The 22,852-nt window shown below is 39.3% G+C and overlaps 1 protein-coding gene across 3 annotated transcripts in view; it reads left to right on the plus strand.

Moving 5' to 3' along the window:
- Nucleotides 1–22,852, plus strand: part of CABIN1 (calcineurin binding protein 1) — a 94,203-nt gene that overhangs the window by 27,374 nt on the left and 43,977 nt on the right. For 2 of the 3 annotated variants that reach the window (XM_054995928.1, XM_054995929.1), the window contains exons 21-25: nucleotides 14,673–14,818; nucleotides 16,068–16,329; nucleotides 16,426–16,686; nucleotides 17,152–17,303; nucleotides 19,366–19,544. In XM_054995928.1, the coding sequence (XP_054851903.1) occupies nucleotides 14,673–14,818; nucleotides 16,068–16,329; nucleotides 16,426–16,686; nucleotides 17,152–17,303; nucleotides 19,366–19,544 (1,000 nt within the window). The remainder of the gene's footprint in view (nucleotides 1–14,672; nucleotides 14,819–16,067; nucleotides 16,330–16,425; nucleotides 16,687–17,151; nucleotides 17,304–19,365; nucleotides 19,545–22,852) is intronic. The other variant, XM_054995930.1, reaches the window with a different exon arrangement.

Raw genomic sequence — 22,852 nt, forward strand, 5'->3', positions numbered from 1 at the left:
TAAAAACATTAAAATACATAAAAACAACAATTAAAACATTTAAAACAATTAAAACATTGGGCTTGATGGAGGGATCACGGAGGATATACCAAATGAACTTGGTGCTCAAGAACTCAGCAAGGATCTTAGCAATTGATGGTGTGGAATTCCAAATGGGAATTTTCTTCCCTTTACCGTACACTATTGTTCTTGGCCACTCCAGTTAACTGAAATTTGAAACTATTTTTTTTTTACTTATTAAAATATTGATGCAGTGTCTCAAAGCAGCTTACAAAAGTATAAAATGGTCATCCAAATAATATACTTTAAAAACACTGAAATAAGAAACCTCAATAGCTTGGCAGATAAGGGGTAGATGCATGGGAATTCAAATTACTCTTTTAATGGGGCCAGCCGTAAACTAAGTCAAAAGCTTTACAGAAGTGGGTAAATTTTGTTGCCATCTCCCAAAGGATACCAGGGCAAATGTCAGTCGTGCTTTACAAAGCTGGATTTTCCATGGTACCACTATCAAAAACACCCTGTCATACGTTGCCAGCTACGTGTCAGATGTTCAGTGATAGTAGCAATACAGAAGAGCCCCGTGGCATAGAGTGGTAAGCTGCAGTACTGCAGCTCACAACCTGAGTTTGATCCTGGTGGAAGCCGGATTCAGGTAGCCGGCTCAAAGTTGACTCAGCCTTCCATCCTTCCGAGGTTGGTAAAATGAGTACCCAGTTTCCTGGGGGTAAATTGTAGATGACTGGGGAAGGCGATGGCAAACCACCCCGTAAAAAGGCTGCCAAGAAAACGTCGTGGTGCACAGGGGACTACTTTTACCTTTACCTTAAGCAGCAATACAAAGGGCCTCATTAGATGTTGTCAGTGTCCAGTTAGGTTTATATTGGAGAAGGTATTAGGGTTCCAAAAAGTTCAGGGTTTTAAAGATCAAAATCAGCACTTTGAATTGCACCCAGAAATGAATTGGTAGACAATTATATCAAGATTGGCAGTCAAGCCTAGACAACAACAGGACAGTGTTATTTTGGACTAATTAATGTTTACAAGTCTAGTGCTTATTTATGGATATGTAAGGCCTGGTTGTTGAGACATGGCAAAATGTGGTGCTAGAATTAATGTAACACTTCAGACTGCTGGTAGGGAGAGTCTTTAATATGGGATCTTTCATGTTGAAACTCCCTTCAAATAAAACATTAACAAATCATGTAAAAAGTCTAACTGGTTGCATGCTGTTTTAGTTTTCCATGTACATTCATTATCCATAAATGAATTGGAACAGTCTATTTTAGCACTTCAGCACTCTCCCATCTGTTACCACTTCATTATACTGTCTATTCTGCATGTTAACCACATTTGTCCAGTGCAGCTCAAAACTTCAAGGGTTACATGACAACCATGGTACTCTCATGTTATATCTGTCCCTGAATACACAGTAGACCATACTCTGGATTTAATTTTCTGCTCTGATTTTAAAAGGGGTGTTCTGTGCACTGGGGAAACTATTGACTTCATTCAAAAAGAGTCCAGTAGCACCTTTAAGACTAACCAATTTTATTGTAGCATAAGCTTTCGAGAATCTAGTTCTCTTCGTCAGATGCATGCATCTGACGAAGAGAACTTGATTCTCGAAAGCTTATGCTACAATAAAATTGGTTAGTCTTAAAGGTGCTACTGGACTCTTTTTGATTTTGCTACTACAGACTAACACGGCTAACTCCTCTGGATCTATTGACTTCATTGTCATAGACAGACCACCTGATGATGTTTGGTTTTTATAGCACTTATATTCTCTGCAAGGGAGAAGAACCCATTAATATGACCAGTCCTCAAAGGCTCCTGGATTCTCACTTCTCCAGGATGTCCTTGAGAAGATATCAGCTTGACTAGTAGTTCTGTTGATGTTCTGTTTGACTGTTGAGATTGAGGTTTGAGCTCTCCATAGAGCTGAGCAGCATCTTGGCTTTTTGAATGGCAACGAAGTGTGAAGAAAAACAACATGAGTGCAGACCATGAAATATTTGGAACCAGTCTGACCAAATACAATACTGAGCTCTTTTGAAGGCCTGCTCTTGTTGGAGGCAAAGTCTTGCTACTTTGCCAACACTATGTCCTCCTGTGGAGCTTTTCCTGTTAGTTCAGAAATAGTGAAATACTCCAGTCATTGACCAGGTTAAACTTATGATTGTGCACTATGACACCTTTGCAACACATTTTTCAAATAAAATCATTCATAACTGCTTGAGCATCAAATTGGTTTCCAGTTCTGTATTGCAGTGTTTCTTGGACTCATCTTGTTGCACTTGATAGGAAGAGCTTCAGTTTCTTTCTTGAGGGTGCTGACAGAATATTTGGAATAGACCATTCTATAACATACCCACTATATCTTTGCTCATCCTGTGTTCTTGTACCTAGAGGCAGAAAAAGTGGTGTTTTTAGTCAGTCATACTGTCATTGCATAGCTAGGGATTTTTTGTATTTGATTATTGTGAAGTTTTTCTTTGAGATCCACTGGATGTGTATATCCTTATAGGTCCCTTAAGGTGATTGAAATGCATTGGGATTTGTTTCAGTTTTTTAAAAATTAAAACTTTTTTTTTATTGCACCATTTTTGGCTTTGCCTTTGCTTTTGTTCTCCAGTATCTAGAGTGAACCCCTTCCTTCCTTCCTTCCTTCCTTCCTTTATTTCTAGTCTGCCTTTTGCACTGAGACCCAAGGTAGATTACACAGTGCAATCAGTATGCTCAACAGCTGGGTTATTCAGTGAACAAATGCATTAGGGTATGGGTTGCAGAAATTTGAAAACAAGCTTATTCCGAACACAGTTGAAACATTGAATCTAGATCACTGCAGACTAATGCACACTCCAACTGGATTAAAAATGAAGGCAGGGTTCTTGAAAAATAAGGAATTTGTCAACAAGTGTTGTTCTATGTTAAATATATGTTCACTGGACCTAATGGACCTTGTTTATGAAGTCATCCAATCAGAATATTTAAAACTGTGATCCTAAAAACACATTCCTGGGAGTAAGCTCTACTGAATAAAATGGAACTTACTTCTGAGTAATCCTGTTTAGGATTGCAAGGCAGAACAGTCACTTAAAAGTTGGCACAGCTAGACTGTGATTCAGTGGTAGAGCATCTGCTTACCATGCAGAAGGTCTTAGGTTCAGTGCTCAGCATCTCCAATTAAAAAGATCATGTAGTAGGAGATGTGAAAGCCCTCTGTCTAAGTCTCTGGAGAGCTTCTGCCAGTCTGAGTAGACAATACTAACCTTGACATACTACGGGTCTGATTTAGCATAAGGCATCTTCATTTAGCATAATGCACACTGTCAAGCAAAGGAAAGAAACTGCTTTGTATACAAATTAAAATGGCAATTTTGATGTTGTCTTGATTGATAATGAGCTTAGTAATTTCTGTAAAGTTTAGGCATATCTTCCAGTCCCACAATATCTGTTAGACCGAATTTCATTTGTCTCCTTAGAACTTAAAAAGTGGTTGTGGATTCTGGTTTTACATGACCTGATAAAAACTGTTTTAGGCGCTGTTGGACAAATTTGAATTGTAAGGAAACAAATGTAATTAAAGCAGCAAATAAAGGAGATTGTGACAAAATTGATGGGACTATGGACAGAAGGTGATGAAACAACTTGATGATTGGATATTTCCCAACCAGGGAAACCCATTGTACTGGGCAACTAAAACTGGGGTTTCCCCCCCTCAGAACTTGTGTAAGAGGGATAAACTTTTAAATACGAGATTCTACAGACTTCATCAAGAAATTGAATGATATGCTGTATATGGAAATGGATAGTCACAGTTGCTGTTGAATCCTTGTATGCTAATATTCCACAGTTGGAGGCTTTGGCTGACACAGAAAATATCTTCAAAAAGTGGTAAACCCTCTGACATATTTTTGGTGGTGTTAGTAAAGATAGCTCACAAGAGGTATTATTTCTCATTTAATGGCAAACTATATACATGAATAAAGATCATTGCCGTGGAGTCATCTCTGGCTCCAAGGTGTGTGTGTTATGTGCTGTCAAGTCGCCTACGACCTATGGCGACTATGAATGAAGGACCTCCAAAACATTCTATTATTAACAGACTTGCTCAGATCTGTCAAACTGGAGGATGTGGCATTTTTTATAAGTCAAGCCATCTCATTTTAGGTCTTCCTCTTTTCCTGCTGCCTTCTACTTTTCCTAGCATTATTGACATTTATTTATTTATATCATATTTGTATTCTGCCCTCCTGCAAGTGGGCTCAGGGCAGATAACAACCTTAAAATCATGTAAAAACATTCCATATTATTCCAAATTTTTCCAGAGAATCTTGTCTTCCCATAATGTGACCAAAGTACAATAACTTCAGTTTTGTAATTTTAGCTTCTAGGGAGAATTCAAGCTTGATTTGATCTAAAACCCATTTATTTGTCTTTTTGGCTGTCTATGGTATCCTCAAAACTCTCCTCCAGCACCACATTTCAAATGAATCAATTTTCTTCCTATCAGCTTTCTTCATTGTCCAACTTTCACATCCATACGTAGTATTGGGGAATATCATAGTTTGGATTAGAGAGAGCCAGTTTGGTATAGTGGTTAAGAGCGCAGGACTCTAATGTGGAGAACCGGGTTTGATTTCTCACTCCTCCACTTGAAGCCAGCTGGGTGACCTGGGTCAGTTACAGCTTCTAGCTCTCTCAGCCCCACCCACCTCACAGAGTATTTTGTTGTGGAGATAATAACATACTTTGTAAACTGCTCTGAGTGGGTGTTAAGTCATCCTGAAAGACGGTATATAAATTGAATATTATTATTACCATCATGATCTTGGTCCCCAGAGAGACACATTTATCTTTAAGGATCTTTTCTAGTTCTCTCACAGCTGTTCTTCCAAGTCTCAATCTCTTTCCGATTTCCTCATTGCAGTCTCCCTTTTGGTTGATTGAGCCGAAGAATAAAAAATCTTGAACAATTTCAATTTCCTCATTGTCTGCTTTAAAATTGTGTAACTTTACAGTAGTTGTCGTTACTTTTGTCTTCTTGATGTTCAGATGTAATCCTGCTTTGGTGCTTTCTCCTTTAACCTTCATCAGTAGTTATTTCAAGTCTTTTCTGTTTTCTGCCTGTAACATGGTGATATCTGCATATCTCAAATTGTTAATGTTCCTTCCACCAATTTTTACTCCTAGTTCTTCTAGATCTCCAGCTTTCCATCTGTGACTCCAAGGTAGCTAATTTGTATATGGGTAAATTTGAAATTATTCATTCTTCAGAGAATTCATTTTCTAATAGTATTGTCACATGCTGATAATACATTAACAATGTGTTCGTACTGTGTAGCGGGAGGAGGCTGTTGTCCTTCCATCTCTTAATGTTTTGGGTAAATTCTAGAGGTGATATTAAGCTTGAAATACAGTTTGGTAGTAGCCAAAGTAATTTTGGGGATGTTTTGCTTCAAAAATTGGTTATAACTAAGAAACTCAGAAATTCTTTTTAAAGGTACAGTAGTCATCCTCAGATATATTAAACATGGAAATCGTTCTAAATATGGCAATTTATAAAGGGAGGCTTCTATGTTATAGTATAACTTGGCTTCTAAAGGCCGTTGTTCTATACACAGCATATGACAAATCTTTAAGGTTAGATATGAAGAATCTGCTTAAGTAGATGAAAACAAAGGATTATTTGTAGCGTTGGTATGGTAGCATTGGTAAAGTATACATTAAAATTGGTTTCTTTTTTTTTTTTTTTAGAAAAGTTTTTATTGGGTTAGGATCAATTATTTATACATTACAATCAATTTCCCCATTTTCCATTTCTAACCCCCTCCCTTTCCCCCCCTTTTTTTGTTGACTTCCAACAGTTTTCCAACCCTTTGTCCCTTTTCCCTTACTCCTTTTAAATTCCTCTATCTAACAAATATATGGTCTCCCATTTGTTCTAAGCAATACATTCTTAACTATTTTTAATACTCTATACCCAAACTATGAGTCATTATTTCCATATTAGATAAACAATTTATCCCAATTTCCATAATTCCAATTTCAAATATTTCTATAAATCATAAACCATATAGATCATACATTCGTTTAAATCAAACAATTTGACTTATGCTCTATATGTTACTCATTCTTTTAGTTATATATAATTACTTTAATATTTCTACTTCCCTTCAATAATAATTCTATATAACTATCATCACATAATCAATCAATTTGACTCATATATATCTTTAAATAAACATATTCAGTTTGTTGCATTATACCAGTCTTACCAAAAAGAAAATATTATTAGTTAATCAGTCCTTATAATTAGCCCTTATGATTAATTATTTTCTATCGATATTCTGTTTATTCGTCTATGTATATCTATATATATATCAATCTATTAATCTAACTGCTTAGAAGTTCACAATTATCTCTTCTCCCCCCCGGTAAAGTCACCCCCCTCTACATTTTATTGTACTTCAGTAGTTCTCAAACTGCCACAGTTCTCCTCCCACCTCCCATTTCTTCTCCAAATATTTTTTCAGCTTCTCCCAGTCTGTGTTAAACTGCCCTGAGTCCAGATTTCTCAGTTTTCTTGTCATCTTGTCCATTTCTGCCATGTACAGCAATTTGTAAATCCAATCTTCAATAGTTGGCACTTCTTGTACTTTCCATTTTTGCGCATACAAAAGTCTAGCTGCTGCTGTCATATAAAATATCAACGTCCTATGATGGGCTGGAATTCCCTCCATGCCCAAGTTTAGTAGCAGGAGTTCTGGGTTCTTATTTATTTGAAATTGTAAAATTTCACTCATTTCTCTTATTATTTCCCCCCAGTACTGCCTAGCTACCTCACACGACCACCACATATGATAGAGGGAGCCCTCATGTTTCCTACATTTCCAGCATTTATTAGAAGTGTTCAAATTCCCTAGCGCAATCTTCTTTGGTGTCATGTACCAACGATAGATCATTTTGTAAATGTTCTCTTTAATGCTAGTACATGTCGTTGTCTTCATTGTAGTCTTCCACAAGTATTCCCATGCCTCCATTGTTATTTCTTTGTTAAAATTTATAGCCCATTTCACCATTTGTGTTTTTACTGTCTCATCCTCAGTATACCATTTCAACAGTACTTGGTATACCTTGGATATTCTTTTCTTGTCCTCTTTAAAAAGGGTCTGCTCTAGTTCCGAGTTCTCTATTCGTATACCTCCCTTTACAGAGTCCGAATTATATAAGTCTCTGATCTGTCTGTACTGGAACCAGTCATAATAAGGTGATAGTTCCTCCTGCGTCTTCATTCTGAGTTTGGATGCTTCAATTCTAGTTATTTCTTTGTAAGTTAAACATTGTTGCTCATTATCAACAGCTCTCGGATCTATCACCTCATATGGAACTACCCACAAAGGAGTTCCTTCTTGTAGGTAAATTCTGTACTTCTTCCAGATTATATATAAACTTCTCCGTATATAATGGTGCAGGAACATCGAGTTCACCTTTACTTTATCATGCCATAGGTATGCATGCCATCCAAATATTTTTTTATATCCCTCTAGGGCTAGTAATTTCTTGTTCTTTAGCGTCATCCACTCTTTCAGCCACACTAGGCAGATTGCATCATGGTAAAGTCTCAAGTTGGGCAGTTGCATTCCGCCTCTTTCTTTTGCGTCTTGTAAAACTTTCATTTTCACTCGAGGCTTCTTGCCTGCCCACACAAAATCTGATATTTTCCTCTGCCATTTTTCAAATTGTTTAGAGTCTCTGATGATTGGTATTGTCTGTAGCAAAAACATTACTCTTGGTAACACATTCATCTTAACTGCTGCAATCCTACCCAACCATGACAGACTTAACCTATTCCATTTAATCAAGTCTCTCTCTATCTGAGTCCATAGTTTCTCATAATTGTTTTTGAATAGATCTATATTCTTTGCAGTCAGTTCAATTCCCAAATATCTCACCTTACTTGTTACTTCACAGTCCGTTCTTTCCATTAATAATTGTTGTTTCTGCTTAGTCATATTTTTACATAGTATCTTTGACTTCTTTTTATTAATATAGAAACCTGCCAAGTCTCCAAACTCCTTAATCTTATCTATCACTTTTGGCATGTTCTCCAATGGGTCCTCTACAATTAACATTATATCATCCGCAAATGCTCTGACCTTGTATGAATAGTCCTTTATTTTTATTCCTCGAATTTCTTCATCTTGTCGTATTTGTATCATCAGGATCTCCAATAATAAAATGAACAACAGTGGAGACAACGGGCAACCTTGTCTTGTTCCTTTACTTATAGTCAATTTCTTGGTCGCTTCGTCATTCACCACAATTGCTGCAGTCTGGTCTCTGTAAATTTCCTTAATTGCTCTGATGAATCTTTCTCCCAATTGTAGCTTTTCCATAGTGGCAAACATAAAGTCCCAGTTTAAATTGTCAAACGCCTTTTCAGCGTCAACAAAGAAGAAACCAACCTCTTTGTCACAACGCTTGTCATAATATTCAATAGCATTAATGACTGTCCTTAAATTGTCTCTTATTTGTCTGTCTGGCAAAAAACCTGCTTGTTCCTCCTCTATAACCTCCGAGAGCCACCCCTTCAGTCTCTCCGCCAATATCTTCGCAAAAATTTTGTAGTCATTATTAAGTAACGATATAGGTCTGTAATTTTTCACGTTAGTCAAATCTTGGCCCTCTTTTGGGATCAATGATATATTCGCTTCACTCCAGGTGTCTGGAATTCTTTGATCCCTTAAAACTCCATTGATCACCTCTTTTAGGAATGGTGCCAGTTCATTGGCCATTGTCTTGTAAAATTTAGCCGTAAGTCCATCTGGCCCTGGCGCCTTTCCTAGATTTGCAGATTGTATTGCCTTACTTATTTCCTCGTCCGTTACTTCACTGTTCAATTTATTTCTCCAAGCTTCCGAGATTTCTGGAAGTTTCGTTTTCTCCAAATATGACGCTATTGATTCTTTATTTACTTCTTTCTTATTGTACAACTTAGCGTAGAATTTATAAAAGGCTCTACTAATGGCAGTCTGTTCCAAATACGTTTTATTGTCTTCACAAATTTTATTTATTATTTTCTTTTCCCTTCTCTTCTTCAATTGCCATGCCAGGTATTTCCCAGGTTTATTTGCACCTTCAAATGCTTTCTGATTCAGTCTTTTAAGGTTCCACTCCAATTCTTTATTACTCATTGCTGTTAGCTGTTCTTGGAGTATTTTAATTTCCTGATATATTTTCTTTTTCCCTGGTCTCTTTTTTAACTGTGTTTCTTTGGCTTTTATTTTTTCCTCGATCTCTTGTCTTTTCTCCTCTTTCTTCTTTCTTGCTCTACCATTTAAATCCATTAGTATGCCCCTTATAACCGCCTTGTATGCATCCCAGACTTTGTCAGTTGGTACTTCTTTGTTCACGTTATATTGTATGAAGCACTTTGTCTCTCTTCTCAATATCTCCATGTTCTCTCCTTCTTGTAGCAAGTCCTCATTTATTCTCCATGCTTTCCTTTTTCTCCTTTTCCCTAGTTTCCACATAATTGGGTTGTGATCTGAGCCTACCATCGGCATTATTTCTACCTCCTTAGTCCATAACGCTAAGTCTTTTGAGGCCCAGATCATGTCAATTCTTGATAGTGTAGAGTGCCTTGCAGAATAAAAAGTAAACTGTCTGCTTTTAGGATATTCTCTCCTCCATACATCTTCGAGAGTCTCTTGTTGAGTCAACTCAAAAAAAAGCTTTGGTAATAATCCTCTTTTCTTTTGTGCCGTTGTTGTCTTTTTGTCTAATTCCAAGTCTGTCACTCCATTGAAGTCTCCAGCAAGAATTATCTGGTCATATGAAAGATCATCTAAATGCTTCCTCAAATCCTCAAAGAAGCTTTCTTTTGCACCGTTAGGTGCATAAACTCCGACTACCAACACTCTCTTTAAATTCCAAGTACATTCCACTGCTACAAATCTGGCTTCCACATCTTTCATTACAAATTTTGGCTGTAGCTCCTCTTTTACATACAACACCACTCCTCTTTTTTTCTTGCTTGAGGCTGCTACAAAGTCCTTGCCCAATTTTCCCAATTTTAAATATTTTACATCCTGCTTTTGAATATGAGTCTCTTGCAAACAAACAATGTCACATTTTTGTTTTAATAGCCAGTGGAAAATATTTTTCCTCTTATTCGGTGAGTTTAGTCCATTTACATTCCAAGATAATACTTTACACTCCATACTCATAATCTTGTTGGTAAGTCCTTTTCATTGTCCCTTATAAATCGCTCCATCTCCCGCTCAGATCTAATGCGCTTTTTGGCGCCTCCAAATTCAAAGGACAAACCTTCTGGAAGCTCCCATCTGTACCTGATTTTCATGTCCTTCAACATCTGGATTAGCGCTTTATATTTTTTCCGATCTAGTAACACTGATCTGGGTAATTCCTTCATTATGATAATTGTCTTGCCATCGATCTCCAATGGATCTTGAAACTGTTTAGTCACAATCTTCTCTTTCATGTTTCGTGTTGTAAATTGCACAATCACATCTCTTGGTACTTTCCTCTGGGTTGCAATTCTCGAGTTCACGCAATATGCCACATCAAGGATAGCCACAACTTCCTCCTCCTCCTTCCCCAGGTACTCAGCTAACACCTCAGTCATCTGTTCTTGCGCTGTCTTTCCTTCTATCTCCGGCAAACCGCGAAATCTGAGCTGCTTCTCCATGTGTCTACTTTCCGCAACCGCCATCCTTCCCCTCATCAGTCTCATCTCTGTTTGTTGCGTGTCTGCTAAGTTCTCCATCACTCCTTCTACTGTTTTAACTCTCTGCTGCGTTCCTTGTAATTCATTTTGTATTGTTTCCATACCTTTCTTCACTTCTGACAGCTCCGATTTTACTTCTGACAGCTCCGATTTTACTGTCTGTTTAACCTCTTTGATCAGCTCCAATTTCATGTCCTTAAATTCTTTAATCACCTCTAAAAGTTTTTTGTCCAGATTTTCTATTGCCGATTGCCACTCTTTTTTCGACATCGTGGGGCTTGCTTTAGCTCGCTCCCACGAGTCCGCTCTCTTCCTTAACTCCGTGGCGTTAAATTTAATACCTTTTTTGTTTCAAATGTCCCGGTCTTCTTGCATAAATTAGTTTTTAAAGAGTCCAAAATGTCGGGCGTCTTTTCTCTATGGTCTCTCTATGGTTTTATAATCCAAAATGGCCTACTTCCTTTTCCGCTGAAGCCGCGACCCTTCCCCTTTCAAAAATGGCGATTCCCTTCTTCCTGCCCTCCAGCAAGGGCCGCTTCTCTCCAGCCACTCTATTGTTATTACGCACTTCCTGTCTCCCGTCTTCCCACAGCAGATCTCGCGATGGTGTCTTTTTCTCACAGCTCCATAACCACAGGTATTCAAAACAATAGTCCAATTTCTTTAATAACTTCTTTAAACTTAGTCTCTTTTCAAATGCAACTCTTGCCGAGTCTTCCCCTCCTTTTCATTAATCTGTTGCAGTTTAAAAGTTTACTTTTTTTCCTCTCTGTTTTTATCAATCTGTCCCGTATCGGAAGATAGTGATCTTTACCTTCTCATTCACTTTTCTCGGGTTGTAATCGCTGTTTCGATTTTCACTTCTCCTCTCCACTTCTTCCCCCCAATCGAAGCTTGGGTATGTAGGTCTTATGCCAGCCGAATTGGCCCCAGAACTGCCGCAGAGATTGTAGCTGACCCGTCGCAGGGTGGGACCTCAAGGATCGGGAGGGGACCCGTTGTGTAGAGCCCCCCCTCGTCCGAGATCTAGCTCACCCTAGGGTCTCGAGCGTTCTTTGCCTGCTCTCCGCCTGAGAGCAGTCAGCCGCGGGCTATTTTCACCCCGCCGGCCGCTTAAAACGGCAGTCCGGTCAGCTCCGCAAATGGAGCTGCTTCAGACCTCCATGGATCCCAAACCGGAAGTCATTAAAATTGGTTTCTATTAGATAATGTACCTATGTATGATTGTATGGCATAAAACTTCTAGTTAAATTTAAAAGAACAATAAATCTGAAGCATAAGCTGGTGATACTATTATCTAATATTATATATCTATCTAATATTAATATTATTATCTAATACTATTAGATAATAAAAGTTTGCAAGTTTTGCCAGGAACAAGTCCTTCACAGCAACTCTTCCCCTGTGGAAAATGTATACTTAATGAACTTACACACAAAATGAAGTATTTTATAAATAGTGTTTGATTTTAAGTCCAACTTCAATTGTACGCTTAATTTAGGAATGCTTCCGACACCAGAGCATCAATACTGTGGAGTGGCATACCACCCAAATGTCAGTTCTCATTCATCTTTTCTGGTGTTCCCATCCCCTTTTATCCAGGCTCGCTTCCTTAATTGTTGATGACTGAATGGTCAGTTGCTGAAAATAGACAATACATACTGAAGAACTTTACTGGATATATTCTGACCAAGTGATGCACATCATCAAATCCCCGCCGCCCCCCCAGAAGCTTTATGCAGGGAAAATGTAGATAAATCTTAAATTACGAAATGTCAAAATAGTATTCTTCTAAAGAAAAGTGATGCTTTCTTAGTGAAACTTTTTTCTTGATAACCACAGACTTCACATTTCGGGTTATAGAAAAGTGACAGCACTTACTAAAAATGTGTGGCAATACATTGTGTCTCTCACGTTTATAGGAACTTTATCAGTCATTAACTTAGGCAGGGTAATTCAACAAAAAAGTAAGGTTTTTTTGTAGGTTCCATTAGGTATTTCCTTGTCATCCATTGCAGTCGATGTGTCATATTCTCCTTTAGTCTCTTTTCTAAACCCCAAATCCCCAAACTTCTTAGCCTTTCCTCACTTAAAAGCTGCTTCAACTCCTTATCATTTGGGTTGCCCTTCTCTGTACACATTCCAGTGCTACGCTACCCTTTTAAAGATATGACAATCAGAACTATATGCTATATTTCAAATAACGCTTCACAGATCTATACAAAGGCATTACGTTGCTGGCAGCATTTAGTGTCAATCCCCGTCTTGGAATTTGCCTTTCTCACCATCCCCACAGCAACGAGTCAGCATTTTCACTGAGCTATCCACCATGACCCCAAGATGTCTCTCATAGTCGTCACCACTTCAGACCTAGTGTAGTAAAGAATTTTTGCCCAAATATGCATTGATTTACACTCACTAACAACCTCAGTTGTCACATTTGTCACCCAATTTAAAGACAACCTTTTGGAACTCTCCACAATCTGCTTTGGTTTTCATCATCCTGGATAATTTCATGACATCTACAAACTTGGCCACTTTGCTGTTCACCTGATTCCAGATCATTTCTGAACAAATAAAGTAGCACCAGACCCAATACTGATCCTTGTGAAATCTCACTGCTTCCTTCAGTTGTGAGAACTGTCTACTTTTATTCCTACATTCTGTTTCCTTTTTAATGAGTTTCTAATCCTTCAGAGGACCAGTCCTTTTTATATTGTGACTAAGTTTATTGGGGAGCTTTTGTGAGGAAATGTCAGCAGCTTTTGGAAGTCCCAGTATATAACGTCTGCTGGACCATCCTTGTCCATGTACTTTTTTAACTCCAAAAACTGTGAGACAGAGTTTCCCTTTGCAGAAGCCAAGCTGATTCATTTTCAGGAGGATTTGTTCCTCTATGCGCTTAATAATTCAATTTCTACCAGTTTATCCAGAACAGATGTTAGGCCATTTTCTACAATCTCTTCTGGATTCCTTTTTAAAAGTTCTTATTACTTTTCCTGCCCTCCAGTGCTCTGAAAAAGAGGTTGATTTTTAGTGACAAGTTGCATAATTTTTAGGAGATCTACAATTTCATGTTTGAGTTCTTTAAGAATCCTCAGGTATATGCCAGCTGGACCATGTAACATGTTAGATCTTAATTTGTCCAGTAACCCTAGAGTTGCTATTCTCATCTCTATTTGAGTTAATTCTTCCATTATTCTTTCTTAAAATGGCAGCTCCAGCATAGGTAACTGCTTCACATTTTTGTCAATGAAAATTGATGCAAAGATCAAACTCAGTTTCTCTGCAATCTCTCTGTTTTAATTCTTTGTTGTACAAAAGTCATACACCATCTCTGGCCAGTGTCCTGTTTCTAATGTATTTAATATAGCATCCTTATACCAGAGGGGAAGGCATTTTAGTCTGTTATATCAAAAATCTTATTGTTAATGTTTTTAGCTATGTGCTCCCTATTTTCTTTTTGAAGACCAAGATCCAGATCTACTAGCACCTTAAAACACCAACTAGATTTCCAAGGTAAATGCTTTTGAGAGTTAAAACTCTCTTCGTCAGGTACAAAGAGTGGAAAAAGGAAGTAATCTTTATAATCTAGGCAGAGAGTGGGTGAGGTATTGAAAATTAGAGTGTCAAGAAGCTAGCTATAGTACATGTTGTAATTAGCTTGATAGAGTAGGGGCAATTTTGTAAGGCATTCTCTGCCAACTTTATTGCAGTGTGGGTATATAAGACCAGTTGTTGATACTGTGTACATTCTGCTTTTTCTTCATTATGCAATATTCTAAATCCTCCTCTCCTGGGAAATGACTAGGTAATAGTACAATTAGGACAAATGGGAGGATAGCCCACTCAGATTCCGTTCAGCCACTGAAGAGAATAGGCTTATCAATGTTCTTTTCTGCTTGGTCTTTAGGTGCCAGCTCTTCCTGAGGGTGCAGATTACTCTCCACCTGTTGTGACAGAGCTCTACTACCTCCTGGCAGATTATCACTTCAAGAACAAAGAACAGTCCAAGGCCATCAAGTTCTACATGCATGACATCTGCATCTGCCCTAACAGGTCAGAAAATGTAGTGAATTCCCAAAAGCACTCCTCTGCCTGCCAGCCAATGCCCTGTCAATATTTGTCACTTAAATTTCTAGTACCCGCCCCCCCCCAACCAAGTCTGGAGCATTTGTAAATGAATGAAATGAGTTACCTTCACTTTCAAACCTATCTTTGTGCTGTATTGACTCAGATACTTAGAATGTACTGGCCTGGAGATGGTCAGATTGTTGATCAATCTAAAGGTATGTACAACCTTATCTTCAAAGAGGAGGAGATTTGAGATTTTGAGCTATGGGGTGAGCCCTGCTCCAAAGGAGGGTTCCTTTTTAATTGAACGCTAGTCTGCTTCTTTATATCTTCAAAACCTCACCCACGATCTTCTACTCTTCAGATCCCTGATGTACATGAGGATCTAGGTATGTGAGGTTATATTTAAATTTGCGCATACTAGGAGGCCAGCCAGTATCCAAAAAGAGCCTTCGAAAATAAGTTACTGGTATAGGCTGATTGAAATAAGGCATCCATGTCAGATCAATTGTATATGCAGGGTGACAAGGAAGATGCGGATGGATGATACCTTCACAAATGACTTTGAAAGAAATTTTTAAGCTCATAACACTGCATGGCTATTCTAGATTGCTGCAGAAAATTGACCAAGCTCTGAACATAATGATCCATTTTGGACTAACTCTATACCAAAATAAAGTACCAAACATATAGTAGCAACAAGTCTCTTTATCTTTTCTGGATGAATTGTTATAAGGACTTGAGTGATATGAACTCCAGAAATTATACTATAAGCATGTCTTCAGATAGCAGTACTATTTTAAGCTGTTTAAGGCTTTTACATGATTTTGTAAATACTAATCTCTTTATAATTTTGCCATGTCCAAATTGGATTGATCCTTCCAAAGGTATCTCTATGAATAGAAGATGTAGCCATATTCCTTAAAGAAGGAACAAGATAAAAGCACATGTCCTAAATAGCATGTAGATACAAATGGATAAACAGAAATATGGCTTGTAAACAAACTATCATGATCAATTATGTGAAGGTACAAGGCTTACAGAATAAACAAACATCTGGTTATCGTGTATAGCGGTGTAGAAGATTAAGTGACAGGGTCAGAACAGTTGATGGTATCACAAGCACAGGCAACAACACATCATAGATAATTTTTAAACCAGTGCATCTTGCTGAGTTGCATGACCACTGTCCTGATTGATTCATGTTCCATGAAGTGCTTCTTTTTTATTTCAGGTTTGACTCTTGGGCTGGCATGGCTCTAGCTCGGGCAAGTCGAATTCAAGACAAACTGAATTCCAATGAACTGAAGAGTGATGGCCCCATTTGGAAGCACTCCACTCCAGTCCTGAACTGTTTCAAAAGAGCCCTTGAAATCGATAGCTCCAACCTCTCCCTGTGGATTGAGTACGGTACCATGTCCTATGCCCTGCATTCTTTTGCTTCCAGGCAGCTTAAGCAGTGGAAGTCAGAACTACCACCTGAGGTGGTGCAGCAGGTGAGTCAAAACTTGTAGGCTGCAGATTCAAACCAATTTGTTGTCCTCAGTTGACCAGGTACTGTTGCTGACTAGCCTTATGCCTACTTCTTTCAGATGGAAGGCCGACGTGATAGCATGTTGGAAACAGCAAAGCACTGCTTCACATCAGCTTCTCAATGTGAAGGTGATGGGGATGAAGAGGAATGGCTGATCCATTACATGCTGGGCAAGATTGCTGAGAAGCAGAAGCAACCTCCTGTGGTCTACCTTCTTCATTACAAACAAGCAGGTCACTTCCTCCATGAGGAAGCGGCCAGGTATCCCAAGAAGATACACTATCATAACCCCCCAGAACTTGCAATGGAGGCCCTGGAGGTAAACCACGAAAATAAAAGGCACTGAAAAGTTTAGCCTCTGAGACTAGCAAAGTCCTAATAACCAGAAATGCAAAGCTATGAGCATCAAAACTGTTTGCAAGTATTCTTTAGTTTTGCTTTATGCTCATATGCCTCTGATAGTAGTTCTTGCAAATAGTAGCACAGCTTTGCTCCTGTTCCTTAGGGTAGTTGTCCATCTTCCTATGTGTGCATATGTTAGATATTTTGAGGTACATTAGCAGCTTAAAAAAATTAAATGACTTAATTTTCTTCATTCCAAATTCTCTCCTCTGTTTGTCTTGTTTTGGGCATCCAGATGTGTGGCTGTCTTTGAGCCTACTCTAAGCAGCCGTTTGATGTGTGGTTTACTACAGATGGTTTGAAACTATATATTTAGTTAGGATTTTGAAATAATTTTAAAACCTTGCAGAATCTTACCAGGCAGTACACTGCTTTCTCCTAGGTGTATTTTCGACTTCATGCCTCTATCCTGAAGCTAGTGGGAAAGCCTGACTCTGGAGTGGATGCAGAACTACTTGTCACTTTTATGAAGGAAGCTGCTGAAGGGCCATTTGCCAGGGGTGAGGAGAAGAATACTCCCAAAATCACTGAAAAGTGAGTGCTCAGAGGACTCCAGTGTGACATTCCGTTATTGGTGACCATGTGCCTGCAAAGAAATCCTTACAATGTTTATGTTGCATAGCCTCTTGTATTGTGCCCGCTTGGTAGGCTTATTTGTTCCATCCTAAGATCTTTTATTCTGGTGAAGAAACCCGTAGGGTGGGATTGCAGAATTAATCACAGTGATACAATGCCTTTAATGAGCTAATCTTAAAATTTGAACTTCAGGGAAAAATGGGTGAACTCTCAATATGAAATTTTTTTTTGTAAAGAGTATTCATTGAGACAATCTGAAAGCTTTGGTTTTTTACTAGACATCACAAGGTGAAGTTTGTTTGATGGGAGTGGGGATCAGAGCAGAAAAAGGAGATGTGGTGCTGTGGGGAGAAGAGAATACCGTGAATTGGGGAAAAGGTTTTTGAAAACAGTGTAGAAACCTGTTGGATGGGGATCAAGGAGAAGGAGGCAGTTGAGAGACGGAGCAGACATTGTGACACAGAAAAAAAAGAACATCTGTTTTGAAATGCAGAGGAGGGGAGAGTGTTAACTGAGGGAGTGTAGAGAGGCTTGCAGATTGGTGGTTCAGAGGAAGAATAGAGACGGGACATGATAAAAAGAGTACACTGTTAAATGGTTGTTGGGGGTTTTCCGGGCTGTATTGCCGTGGTCTTGGCATTGTAGTTCCTGACGTTTCGCCAGCAGCTGTGGCTGGCATCTTCAGAGGTGTAGCACCAAAAGACAGAGATCTCTCAGTGTCACAGTGTGGAAAAGATGTAGGTCATTTGTATCTACTCAGGAGGGGTGGGGTTGAGCTGAGTCATTCTGTAAGAGTTTCCCAGGGTGTGGAATGCTAATGGCGGGAGGCTTCATTGTATCCTGAGGAGGTTCTTTTGCATATGGATTGGGGCTTGATGTGCTAATCTTCTCTGCAGGGCTATTGTCGGGTGTGGAGTGTTTTGTTGGCCTGGTGTTTTTCAGAACTGGAGCCCATGCTCTGTTCATTCTTAAGGTTTCTTCTTTCCTGTTGAAGTTTTGCTTATGCTTGTGAATTTCAATGGCTTCCCTGTGCAGTCTGACAAAGTAGTTGGAAGTGTTGTCCAGTATTTTGGTGTCCTGGAATAAGATACTGTGCCCTGTTTGAGTTAGGCTATGTTCAGCCACTGCTGATTTTTCAGGTTGTCCAAGTCTGCAGTGTCTTTCATGTTCTTTTATTCTTGTCTGGATGCTACGCTTTGTGGTCCCGATGTAAACTTGTCCACAGCTGCAGGGTATACGGTGTGGACAAGTTTACATCGGGACCACAAAGCGTAGCATCCAGACAAGAATAAAAGAACATGAAAGACACTGCAGACTTGGACAGCCTGAAAAATCAGCAGTGGCTGAACATAGCCTAACTCAAACAGGGCACAGTATCTTATTCCAGGACACCAAAATACTGGACAACACTTCCAACTACTTTGTCAGACTGCACAGGGAAGCCATTGAAATTCACAAGCATAAGCAAAACTTCAACAGGAAAGAAGAAACCTTAAGAATGAACAGAGCATGGGCTCCAGTTCTGAAAAACACCAGGCCAACAAAACACTCCACACCCGACAATAGCCCTGCAGAGAAGATTAGCACATCAAGCCCCAATCCATATGCAAAAGAACCTCCTCAGGATACAATGAAGCCTCCCGCCATTAGCATTCCACACCCTGGGAAACTCTTACAGAATGACTCAGCTCAACCCCACCCCTCCTGAGTAGATACAAATGACCTACATCTTTTCCACACTGTGACACTGAGAGATCTCTGTCTTTTGGTGCTACACCTCTGAAGATGCCAGCCACAGCTGCTGGCGAAACGTCAGGAACTACAATGCCAAGACCACGGCAATACAGCCCGGAAAACCCCCAACAACCATCGTTCTCCGGCCGTGAAAGCCTTCGACAATACACTGTTAAAGTTGTAATAGAATTGTGTTTTTAGGGTTAATAATTGACAGTGATCAGGTAAGACATACTGTATATCTGTACAATCTTTTTCTCTTCTTGTTGTCTTGTTCTTCCATCAGAGAAAAACTTTGCATGGTGGATGAAGATTCTCACTCTTCTGCTGGAACAGTGCCAGGCCCTGGGACTTCCCTCCCCTCCTCCTCCGGTCCAGGTCTGACATCCCCACCCTACACAGCTACTCCAGTTGACCACGATTACGTCAAATGTAAAAAAAACCATCAGCAGGCAACACCGGATGGTACAGTCCCTGTTCTCAATACTGCCAGCACACAGAGGTGCTGTAATCATGGGGGGATTTCACTTGGGAATTTCAATTCGCTTGCTTCGAGGAGGGTGATGGGTCTTTGGTAACACGGGCAATATTGCAACTCATTAACCTCATAAATCCACAGTGGTCAGTTGTTACCTTCCATCCAACCTAAATGAGAGGGACCATTGAGCAATTTGTATGCAAGGTTGTTTAATACTCTATTTAGATGCTGAGGGCTCCCAAAGTCAACACGTTTCATAGTCGGGCTGTAAAAGGTCTGGATCTACCTGGTACAGAAATATTTCCCTGACACAGTATTTAAATCCAGGCTCCTGCCATTTGGGAAGAAGGAAGGTGGCAACTGTGTGGGTGTGTCAGATTCACAGTGTGAAGTAGAATGGCTTCCACTGACTTTCTCTTCTGTTATTTCTTTCTTTCCTTTGATTTCCTATAAGTGGCGAGTACTTCTCTGTAGGTGATAAAATTCTGTCCTGCCAGAAAGCCTTGTGTGAATAGTTGGCTGGTATGATAGTCTTACTGGCAAAATACCATCAACATAAAATTGGCATCGTGATTCATTGTGGTAGCAACACAACCAAATGTATGATAGAAAGCTGCTGTTCTGAGTATTAGCATTTTGAGCTGGAGAACTTGCACGGTGGGGCTGCCATACAGCTGTGCTTTGTAAGAATGTTCATTGTATTGGCTGTGCTCAATTAGGATCAATATACTTGCAGTTTCCAAAAATACATAAAAAGCCTCTAGTGCCAAAAAAATTCAGTGCTCTAAAATAGGAAGTGAGGTATGTTTGAGTTCTGATGGTGTGCGTAGACCAGACCATGCCTGCGTTGCAAGAATCACTTCGTGTGGGTGGAATATGTTGGATAGTGTGTTTTAAAGCAACACATTACAGGCTGTGCTGCATAACAGCAAGATTAACTCCTTCCACAAAACTGAAAGAGCAGCTACATCTTCCTAAACCTGCCATCATAGCCAAAGTGAATGTTCTTGAGGCTGCCACAGCAATGAAAGATAAAGATTTTGAGTGCCTTCTGGGAAGGCAAAATGTAATAACTGCTCCAAAGAGCACCTGCAAAGTGTGGCATAATTTAGACGCCTGCTGCAAATTATAATCAGCGTTGTTGTTCACCTAGAAAAGTGAAATAGTGGCTTGGACAGCTAGGGCTGAGAAAGGCCCTAATGGTCTGAAGCAGTGCAGCTTCATGCTCAAGTTGTCCATTTTGTCTTGCTTCGGTTCATATTGGCATTTATTAAACCAGTTTTTTAAATGGAGGACTACTGATGTCTTCAACAAAATATTGATGCTTGCATTTCAGTCAGCATCTACCTGAAAAGAATACCACTATTTTTAGATTATAATTTGGAAACAGCTTGCTTGTAGCCAGCCTGCAAAACTATTAATTTGCCAAAAGAGAGAGAGCTTTGAATGTTTTTTTAAAAAAATTTTTTGTAATGTTGATGCTTTTGTTCCTAACACCTTGATATTTGGATGATCTTAACAATATTTGAAATAATATAAATCATCAAGCTTTTTTGTTTAAAAAAGTCTGTGCACATGTGCCAGCTAAACTTAAAAAAACATTGGATGATCTTTGACTTGGATAACAATCAATAAAAGGGAGAGGAATCCAGATCAAAAATTGTCAATGAGTCTGTTATCTGGAGAGCTGCTTAGGATCATGAAGGATCTAGAGTAAAACAAGGTAATGAAGGAGCAGTGGAAATCAACTGCAGTGGAGAAACAGGGAAGCGACTTCAGGACTACAGGATTCTGTCCTCCTGCTCAAGATCAAGGAAATGGCTGATAGGAAAAGAGGAAGAGGTGGACCTAGTCAGGGCCAGAGACTCAGCTTATTGCTTCTTCAGACCCAGAAAGACAACAGCATCATCTTCAGCGAGTGATGAGCACCAAGCAGATGCTTCAAGGCAACATTTCCTACCACTGCTATGTAAATTATAACAGTGCAGTACCATGCCAAGTTGCTCCACTTTAAGGCCATTGAAACTGATGGGCTTGGGTTGGAATAATTCTGCATAGGATTGCATCTCTGATAACTCAGGAATGGCTCCTAGACAGATCAGTGGTATAACAGAGAGTCAGCTATCTTGTTAAAAGCTGAACAAAAAAAAATTCATATCAAGACGACAACTTCTGTTCCTGAAAGTACATATCTCTTAAACAAACCAGATCAGTGTTAGGAGCCAATTATGAGATGAGGTGTTCTTTCCACGTATAGAAGAATGTGTAGAATTGGCTGGCAGTGCAGGATTTGCGTTAGTATATTTGAATTCTTGAGTTATGGAGCATTTTAGCCTGCAAGGAGCAAATCTGGCATTTGAGTTTGCCATGCAAAACACAGATTTCCTCCAGTCTTGCCTCCATGTGGCTGCCTCTTCCTATCAAGTATAAGCAATTGCTGCTTGTTCTCCTTGTCCTTTGTTGGCATATGCATAAGAGTTGGCCTTCCCCATTGTCTTCCCTTGTGCATTCATTCTTTATTCTGCCTTCTCCTTTTAATGCAACTATTGTACCCCCATAGCCAGAGTGTGAGACCTAAACCAAGACTTTAAACTTCCTTTTACAGCTTTTGAATGTTGGCTTTTCACACCAGCCTTTGTGCAGAATAGAAATTAACCCTATCCAAATAAGTAGCCAGGTTTTGCCTTATACTTACTTGGCAATGATTGAGATGACGCTTGTGCAGCAAGGCATCTAGGGGCACTACAGTTTTGACTGTTTAGTAGCCAAGTATTACACATGGGTCACTTCCTTTGTTTAACACAGAAGAGTATTTATTTCTATATCACTTCTCCAGAAAAAAAATGTAGTAATGTACAGATCATAAAAGTCACAAAATAAATAGAGCAAAAACGTACGTATTAAATCCAACACATTCATAAGTCACTACACAACACAACCATAGCAACCCTAAGAGTAATATGAAAGATGATTCTTGAGGAAAACTTGAAGAACTGGTTTCTCCCCTCCTCCCCTTTCCCATCTTGGCTACCACCAATTAAAGATCTTTTAATGACTGCTAGAAAATTAAGAGGCTGGATTTCTTAGTTCCCCTATCTGCTAATAGAGGTTGATGTGGTCTTCAGTCAAGGCAGCAGAGGTGGGAAATGAGAAAAAGTGGAAGTCATCTGAATTTTTAAAAAGGCTGCCCCGAGCAAGAAACTTTTGAGGCATTGTTTTCTAAGGTTTGTCTGGTTTTGGTGTCACACTTGTCTTTTGTGTTGCTCTCCAGCTACCTGTGTCCACTAGCAGAGTT

Source organism: Eublepharis macularius, chromosome 13 (genome assembly GCF_028583425.1).
Source record: "Eublepharis macularius isolate TG4126 chromosome 13, MPM_Emac_v1.0, whole genome shotgun sequence".
NCBI classification, from domain to species: Eukaryota; Metazoa; Chordata; class Lepidosauria; order Squamata; family Eublepharidae; genus Eublepharis; species Eublepharis macularius.